Source organism: Mandrillus leucophaeus, unplaced genomic scaffold (assembly GCF_000951045.1).
Source record: "Mandrillus leucophaeus isolate KB7577 unplaced genomic scaffold, Mleu.le_1.0 Scaffold2546, whole genome shotgun sequence".
NCBI classification, from domain to species: Eukaryota; Metazoa; Chordata; class Mammalia; order Primates; family Cercopithecidae; genus Mandrillus; species Mandrillus leucophaeus.
Genome location: NW_012102639.1, coordinates 45,558 through 54,893, shown reverse-complemented (window position 1 = coordinate 54,893; position 9,336 = coordinate 45,558). Strand labels below are relative to the sequence as shown.

At 39.7% G+C, this 9,336-nt stretch overlaps 1 protein-coding gene across 1 annotated transcript in view; it reads left to right on the top strand.

Moving 5' to 3' along the window:
* Nucleotides 1-1,433: 1,433 nt before the first annotated feature.
* The window catches only part of LOC105542272 (interactor protein for cytohesin exchange factors 1-like), a gene marked incomplete at its 5' end in the record, with an annotated part of 51,059 nt that continues 43,156 nt past the window's right edge, over nt 1,434-9,336 (top strand). Inside the window, 2 exons of the mRNA XM_011983735.1 lie at nt 1,434-1,599; nt 2,264-2,433. Of these exons, the coding sequence (XP_011839125.1) occupies nt 1,434-1,599; nt 2,264-2,433 (336 nt within the window). The remainder of the gene's footprint in view (nt 1,600-2,263; nt 2,434-9,336) is intronic.

The window sequence follows — 9,336 nt, the reverse complement described above, 5'->3', positions numbered from 1 at the left end:
GGGGGATAAATTTTACTGTAACATTCGTCAGATGAAATGTCAGTGCAGTATTTCTTGGGATCTATATTTCCCAGGAAATATAATTTAGACACTTTAGCTTCATTGTAATTGCTGAAGGAAACATAAATCATACTTACAAAAATCATGATTTTTTTCTGTTTATTAGATATAAAGTATTTGTTTATGTCAACGATATAATATTATATTACATATACTCACATAAAGGAATGTTGTTTAGTTCTCCGAGGATTTTCACAAATAAATCTTGTCAAATCTTTATAAGACCTATAGGATTAGAATTATTATCAGTGTCTTCATTGTATAAATGAAGAAGCAGATTCAGAGGGTGCTATTTTCTTGGGCAGCACAGCTACTAATTATAATAGCCAGGAATTGGTTTCAGGCCACTGGATTTAAAGACTCTCTCCTCTTTTCACTGTCATATCCCTTCTTCAAACATAGAGTAGAACCATATACAATAGCTATGAGATCAATAGTTAGATATGTAGAATATAAGCCAGGCATCTCTAGAAAACATTATAAAATGCTCTACTAAAATTGCATACCAAATTTAGAACTGCTTTTCATTTTTAAGCTTTTTTCCCCCTGAGTTCTCTACCTGTTAACAGGAAAGGGTATCTTTCAAATTTAAATCAATTCAACTTAGATATTTGTAAAGAAAAAACAAAACTTCTTTAAGCAAAATTTTTTTTCTCTCTCTACACACATACACACACACAGACATACACATATTTGAAAATACTTAAAAATATTTTTTTATTTTTGCTGGTAGCCTGATTGTATGTTTGTTTAAAATGTATTGTGGAAAAAATATATATTTCATATATATTGTCTTATGTCTGATTTGAAGATTTGAAGAGCTAGTACAGAATAGTAGGTGGTTGCTAATTTATCTTCCATAAAACGTGAGAAATATTCAGAGATATTTCAATACAATTCTGTAAATAAGAATTTCCTGATAAGGAGGGTTGATTGCTACTGAACTCTCAAAAGAGGTTGTGGAATTTCATTTTCTGGGATATTTAATTCATGTGGTTTAGGTGTAACCCTATGTGGGAGCAGGACTATGAACGGAATAGTCAAGTGACTCTAATATTTTGAGATTGTAGCAATTATCCTCCAGGTTGATCTGAATAATCATTGTTATTTAGAAATTGCAAAAGAAGCAGATCTATTTTTCCTTCTCTCACAAAAACACAAAAGTGGAAATATTTTTTGATTTTTAAAACTTCCGTGAACACTGTGCTATCATAACTAAAGTAGTAGTGAGAGAGCAGCTAGTGGGTGGGAACAGGAAACATTAGTGATAAATGCTCTGTGACATTTTTTTTTTCAGGTTCAGCTCAATGTATATTGATTCTAATTAGCACATTTTGTGCCTTAGCTAGTAGCTCCCCGTTAGCTCTGCCTAGAGAGGTTTTTTTTTTTTTAGATTCCATCCTGCTCATAAACACTGCCACCTCCTCCCTCCTTCTCTCTTTACAAATGTTACAACACAATCAGAAATTTCCTCTTTTCTTTCCTTCCTGCATTTTCAGCAGGTTCCCTTGCGTCAGAAGCCGAGGAGGAAAACTCAAGGTAATTAGATCTCTTTTGTTTCCTTATCTCCTTTTTGTGTGCGTTGAGTGTGGCTTTCCTCCGGGATGCCTTCCTTGGGATCAGATTTTTGTCTCTTAATGCTAATATGAGGAGGTGGACGGCAGATTAATGTTTGGTTATTGTTGAATTGATTTTAAGAAATGACGACATGCTGTTCATTTGGATTAATCCCTCGTGGTATGTCGAAAGAGCTTAGAAAAACTGGCAGTGAGTCGGGAAGTAGCTGTGTTTTGAGGTGGGCATTAACCCTTCAACATCTATTGCATAACTACGGCTGTTATTGTTGAGAGGAGCGATGTTACTGCACTGATATGCCTGCCGGCCTTACGATTTTAATTATTTTCAACTTATTCTTGGTGAATACTATTCTTAGACTAATACTTGCATATCAGCCCTGCTGCGCTGTTTTTTTGGCTGTATCTTATACCTTCTAAGCATCAAACGAATGTTTAAAAATAAAAACAGACACATGGCTTTTTTTTTGCATTGGTTTTGCGTAGGCTTTGCATAAATCTTGGTGAAAAATCCAACTCCCTCGGGGGTTAACAATTAAAAGTTGCCTTTCACTCTGTCACATAAATCAGGATAATACTTTACCTACCAAATCAGGGTAATACTTTACCTCTTCATGTAATCATTGCAGGTTTTCTCACGATGAGTCGGAGGAGGATATCGTGTAAAGATCTGGGCCATGCTGACTGCCAAGGGTGGCTGTATAAGAAAAAGGAAAAGGGAAGTTTCCTAAGCAACAAATGGAAAAAGTTCTGGGTGATACTGAAGGGGTCGTCACTGTACTGGTATAGCAATCAAATGGTGAGTCTGCTTTCTTCCTCCTGTTCCCAGCCATTTTAATGAGGGGCACGTTAAAGGGATCAGGTGATCCCTATGGGAAAGTTAATTTTGATTTCTGGGAATTGGAGCTGAGTAAATAAACAAATAAGTTATAGAAGCCATTTCTGGTCCAGTAGATACGTAGGTTATGCTATTGTGTTTTATGGAGAAGAAACCCATCCTGTTTGACTACTCTGGTTGGGGAGGAAGGGAGTGTCGACATTTACATCCTTGCTAAAGGAGACTTTTAAATTCTGTTATAATGTTACTATTCCACGAGGGATTGTAATAGTTTCAGGATTTATGTGGGCATCATGTAACATGGCACCTTTACATAGTTAAGGTCTCTCTACTAAAAGGAGACTCAGCTTCACGACCTACAAGGGTATCAATTGATTCAGTTCAGAGAAGCTTTTTCAATTTCTCCTCCTTTACTTTCTTCTTCCCCTTCTTTCCCCCTGACCTGCTTTATCAGATGGGTTGCTTTGGAATCACTAACCCCTATGCCAGCTTTGCATTGGCGACGGTCACCTCTTGTCCCCTGGTGTGCTCTGTAATGGCATTAAACTAGTCGTGCTCAGACAACATTTGAAAAGATAATTGCCTAGTTTATTCCTTAAAAAGTCAGTAGACTGTTGTGATCTGCTTCCCAGGCTAGTTTTCTGTTGAAAATGGCTGGAAATAAAGTGATTGTTAGAAAGCGTGCTGCTCTTTCATGATCTGAATCCTGTTGAAAATGACGATGTTGTTGAACGTCGAATGAGGAGGCATTTCCAAGGAGGAATGCTCTCCACGAGCCCTGGTGAGGTTTGACTGCTGCTCTCAGGACAGTGAGAGTCTCTTTGTGGCACTGTGGAGATCAGCATTGGATGGCCTTTAATCAATTAAGGGAAAAGTACTTAGGAGTTGCTTATAAGCCAGGAAAGTTCTTTTTATGTGACATTCTTCTTGTGAAATGACGTGGGCATGCCTGTCATTCAAGCAACAGAGCTGTACATCATGTAACTTTATACATGCAAAATAAGTACTGCATATGGTTTGTGGGCCAAATTTTTAGTTGATGCATTTACATTCACTAGCCACTAATCAATTTTTGTTACTCACATACCCCCCTGGGCACCTGTTCATTAAAGATTTGGTTAAACCAGACCCAAATCCAATTCCAGTGCTGGGAATAAGCACACTCCTCTGCTCCTCTGCCCCCAAACTTATTGCCTCAGCTTCACCTCATGAAAAATGTGGCACAAAGCTCCTCTTTGGGTTCCGTAAAAATATATATATTTTTTCAAGCATTTGGTGAGTTATAACAACTTTATCAAAGTTGTAAGGGATTCACAAAAAGTCACTGGCAGAGTGTGCGGTTTTCCACTGGCATCCTTTTTCTCTCTTTTCTTCTCCCCTCCTCAATACATTTTTCGTCTTGTCTAGCATGAATGGTTTTTCCCAAATTAAGGCAACCTGGGTCTGCGGTCTTGCCTTCTATTGTAAGAGAGTTTTCCTAAGCAAATACAGCTTCCTTCTTAAGAGGAACTCAGGTTAATATAAATGTCTCTTTCTTGTTTCGTATTATTTCAGGCCCCTGTTTTGGGGTAGTTGTGGCAAGCGATTGTCCTCTTCATCTTTTATAACATGAGAGAACCTACTGATTTACCTTTTAATAGTGGTCAGGGCATTTCCAGAGCTTGTTGGAAAGATTGGGTGCTGATGGAGCTTGGCATGTCTGTGGGAAGTAATAAAGCTTGGACAGAAGCAAGCCGTTCATCTTCTCAGGGAATGAAATTATTCAGCAAATATGTTCTGTCTGCTGTCCCTGTCTTCACAGAATTTAAAGGAAGTCCTTCTGAACCACACAGGCTTCCAGATTGGGTTGGCTTGGCCTCATCAGCTCATTCAGCTTATGATTCTCTTAGAGGAGCCTATTTTAGGCATTAGGAACTTCATGCTTCCACAAGGAGCAGCAGTGTTGACAGACTAGGCTAGAAAGAGGAAAGGGATAGAGCCTTAGATACACTCACGCATTCCTGCCCTGGCTTGCTTTCATGGCAACACAGAAAGAAATATTCAGGTTGCAAAGCATGTACTTGAATACAGTTAGGTTAGCAGCATTGAATGGAGAATAAGCCTGCCATTATCTGGCTAGGGAACTGTAGGATTAAACTAATGGTATGCAAACTAATGGTTATAAAACTAATGGCATGTAGAGGAATTCTCTTTCTCTCTTCCTCCACCACAAACACACACATACATAGACACACATACACACACAACACACACACACACACACACCCCCTGAATCTTAATTATATGTTTATTGTGGGGGAAAAAAGGCTACTCAATGAATACTTAATTAGTAGTCATATTCCTCTTGTCTGTGTGGATATCAACTATGAAATAAGCCAAGAAGCTTTATTTACTTTCTGCTGCTTAAAAGAATTCAGATTCAACAAAGTCGCTCTCAAAGCACCTAAGCCTAAGCACCTAAGAGCAGAATTCTCATTCTACCTTCCATGTTCCTTAACCTGGGGTTACAACCAGCCCCGTCCCTACACGTTCTTGTATAACCTAATGCTGAGAGGTAGCAGAGTCCATAGCATCTGAGGAAGAGCCACCTGTTACTTAGTGCCTACCCTAGGCCAAGGGATAGATGATTCAAGGTACCTTGCATATATGCTCTCATTCACCCTGAGAGGTAGTAATTGTCTCCACATTTTGAAAGTGGGATAGACTGAAATGCAGAGAGATTGCGTCAATTGTCCCAAGTCACACGGGAGTAAAGGGAAAAAAACAGATTCACATTTAGGTCCCTCGGACTCCTAGGCCCATGACTTACAGCATACCAACCCGACTCCCTCTGGCGCCAGGATCCATGACACAATTAAGACCACCCTGTTTTCTGCCTTCAACGGGGTTCTGAGAGAACAGCTGTAGAAATGAAATTTAGGGTAATTCTCCTTTGAAACTACATGTGATCTCATTGTCATTGACTCTCTTTGCTTGTCTCCTCTATCATTCCCTGACACTGCCTGGGAACACCAGCCTCGCCTCTCTTCTGTTTTGTGCTGTTGTTACCCAGTCACCTGATGCATGGTCTACCTTTTGCTTTCACCACACGTTGCTGCTTCAAACTGTACTACCCAGAATTCATTGAGAAAGGTCAAGTCCAGAGGCTCATCTGCCATTTTTCACACCACATGCTATGTGCTTAGAGTGTGACGCAGCACACAAGATTACTCGCCAAGTCCTACAAAACCATATGCAAGTTTAACAGTCGTAGAAATCCAGGCTGGTAAAATCTTGGATTTAAAATCCACGGTTTTGTTTTCCCATACCCTTACGAGAAAGTACAAACTCACTTTCTGGTTTGTGGGAATCACCTTAACTAGTAACCTTTCTTACTTCCTCACACTTGTCTGCCCAACTCATTTAAAGATGGCACTTCTTTCAATTCCTGTTAGCACGTGGGCTGGCTTTCTCTAAGCCTTCGCATATGCTGTTTCTCTGCTCAGAAAACTCTGTCTCCATGCCCTGAAGTCTTTCTCCTATCCAATTCCATCAAGCTTATCCCTCCTTCTAGGTCAAATTTTAGCTTAAATAGCCTTCTTCTAGAGGCACGTACCTTCTCCCCTGACCTAAATTTTACTTCCTCTCTCTGCTCCCTGAGTGAGCTATACTTTTCTTTTCTTTCTTTCTTTCTTTCTTTTTTTTTTTGAGACAGAGTCTTGCTTTGTTGCCCAGGCTGGAGTACAATGGTGTTATCTCGGCTCACTGCAACCTCTGCCTCCCAGTTTCAAGCGATTCTCATGCCTCAGCCTCCTTGAGTAGTTGAGATTACAGGCATGGGCCACCATGTCCGGCTAATTTTTGTATTTTTAGTAGAGACAAGGTTTCACCATGTTGGCCAGGCTGGTCTTGAACTCTGGACCTCAAGTGATCCACCTGTCTTGGCTGGGATTACAGGTGTGAGCCACCTCGCCTGGCCTATACTTTTCATACTATCATACTTGTCCTCATTTTTGGGTACTTGCTTGTCAGACTTGCTGTTTTCCATAAGTGATCATTTCTGTAGGACAAGATCATGGGTATATCTTCAGCAGCTTACTCCGTGTCTGACAGTTAATAGGCTCTCAATTAATAGTTCTTGATTTCATATATAAATAAGAATTAAGAATCTCTAGCATTTACATTGCCCATGGGAATTTCGAGAAATGGAGTCATGTGTGAGGACTGATTTTGACAGAAAATAATTTTCCAGGAAAGGATTTCCACCTCTGTTTTTAAAAACAGATACGGGAAAAGGAGCAATCTGAATTTGCTAGAAAGGCCCCAAGGTTCGGATTAGGTCCTGCTACAGCCGTTCCCATTTTGGTAACACATTTTTAGGATCTTTGAGGAGTAGAGGTGGGAGACGCGCATTCTGGGGACTAATGTGAACAAAGGAATGAAAATATAAATGAGCTGTGCCAATCCACTGTGTTAGTGATTATATTGAATTCTCATAATAGCCGAGCAAGATAGATTTTATTATTCCCATTTTTCAAGGGAGTTTACTGAAGCTCAGGGAATTTAAGTAACTTGCTCAAAGTCTCATAAAGAGTAAATACAGAGCTGGGATTTGAAACAAAGGTTTCCCAACAACAAAGCCAGGCTCTTTTCTCCAGGCTGCACGGCTTCTCCATTTAGAGGTGACTTAGGGCCAGTGAATGGGGGACTGAGACACGTAGTGATAGTGTAGGAATGTAGGTTTGATCCAGCAGGCAGTAGGGAGCTACTGCCTATTCTTGAGCCGGAAGGTGAGCACGTGAAATTGGCATGTGAAAAATATGAACCTAGCAGCAATAAACTGGATATTTTGGAGAGTGAGGGAGCTGCCAGAAGGCCAGTTAGGAGATGGTGAGAAAATGCAGGCGTTCAGACATGAGCTCCGGGACTAGAGTGCGGCCAACGGTGAGAATTTAGTACACACTATGCAAATAAAAAGGGGCAAGGTTTGAAGAGTGCTTGGATATAAGACACAAAAAATTTGAGGCTAAGATAAGCATGATTCCAAGTTTTAGAGCCTGGGGAGACTGGGAAAATCATATGAAAATTAAGAGACAAAGAGTTTGTGACTAAGAAGGGTGGAATTTCATTTAGATTGACCATCGCTTACTTTTTTTGGTTCATTTTAGTTTTGTATGTTGTTTCTTTGTATGAAATTACTAGATACTTGTGTTTTTTAGTTTTCATTTATTGACACCATTTATGCCATTGCATCACCAGTTCAAGGAAGCCTTGAGGCCCCTGGGCCTCAAATAGAAAAAGTGAATCATCCAACTATCTGTTTTTCTCTCTCTCTCTCTTTTTTTTTTTGAGACAGAGTCTTACTTTGTTGCTAGGCTGAAGTGCAGTGGTGCGATCTTTGCTCACTGCAATCTCCACCTCCCGGGTTCAAGCGATTCTCCTGCCTCAGCCTCCCGAGTAGCTGGGATTTCAGGCGTGCGCCATCATGCCCAGCTAAGTTTTGTATTTTTAGTAGAGACAGGGTTTCATCGTGTTGGCCAGGATGGTCTCGATCTCTTGACCTCATGATCTGCGTGCCTCAGCCTCCCAAAGTGCTGGGATTACGGGTATGAGTCACTGCACCCGACCCCAACTATCTATTTCATAAAAACTTTAGACAAACTGAAGAGGTTTGTAGGTTAATATCTGGTTTAGTATATATTACAGAGACTTTAAAGTTTTTTTGAGAATCCAATGTGTCTGTGCAATTGTGATTGTGTTTCTTCTTTACTTTCTGAATGGTGGACGTTTTGCATGTTTGGGGATTGAAGTAACTGTCTGCATGAGACGTGTTCCATCTCTAGCTGCATGTGCACTTCATGTGAATTTCAGAGGATCTTATCTTTGGAAGGCATATTTCTTGAAATCAGTTTTATGAGAATCTCTATAGTGAAAATCTAATCACTTTTTACATTGGGCAGAATTTACTCTTGTAGAAAATGTTATTTGAAAGTCAAACTTTTCTCTTTTCATGAGACAACTATTCTGAAAGTTTCAGTAAATATAGATTACCTTTTTTTTTTTTTTTTTTTTCAGCTCAAGAAAAATAAAGATGGGATTAATTTTCCCTGGGAAAGTGACATTAAGTCTTCTGAACCTTTCATCGGTAGCCGTAGATTAGCATACATTTTGGAAAATGTCTGAGTGAGTTTACAATAGATTCAAAAAAATTTTATAGGAATTTATGAATACATTAGTCATAGCTTATTATATTCTTTCTCCCCTAGCTCCAACATAAGCAGCAGAGGATGTATTCTTTACTTGTCTGATTTAAACTGTGTCTATATATCCTAGAAGTTGGCAGGCACAGAGCATGTACCAGTATTTTTTGAAGGAATTGTTTAATTATTACATTACTTATCAATTAGTTGTATGAATCAACTAATTACATTGAGCATTATTGTTGAACACTGACGTGTTCCCAGACTTCTACCAAAATGAGAATTATGGGCTTTTAATTTATTTGAACTCTTTATTTATTGTCTTAGCCAAGAACCAGCCTCTGAGCGTATCCCAAACAAAATTCCAACGTTTTGAAATGTTTCTTCAAGGTTGGGCGCGGTGGCTCACGCCTGTAGTCCCAGCACTTTGGGTGGCTGAGGTGGGCGGATTACTGAAGGTCAGGAGTTCAAGATCAGCCTGGTCAACATGGTGAAATCCCTTCTCTACTAAAAATATAAAAATTAGCCAGGCATGGTGGCTATGCCTGTAGTTCCACCTACTTGGGAGACTGAGGCAAGAAAATTGCTTGAACATGGAAGGTGGAGGTTGCAGTGAGCCGAGATCACACCACTGCACTCCAGCCTGGGTGACAGAGCGAGACTGCGTCTCAAAAAAAAAAAAAAA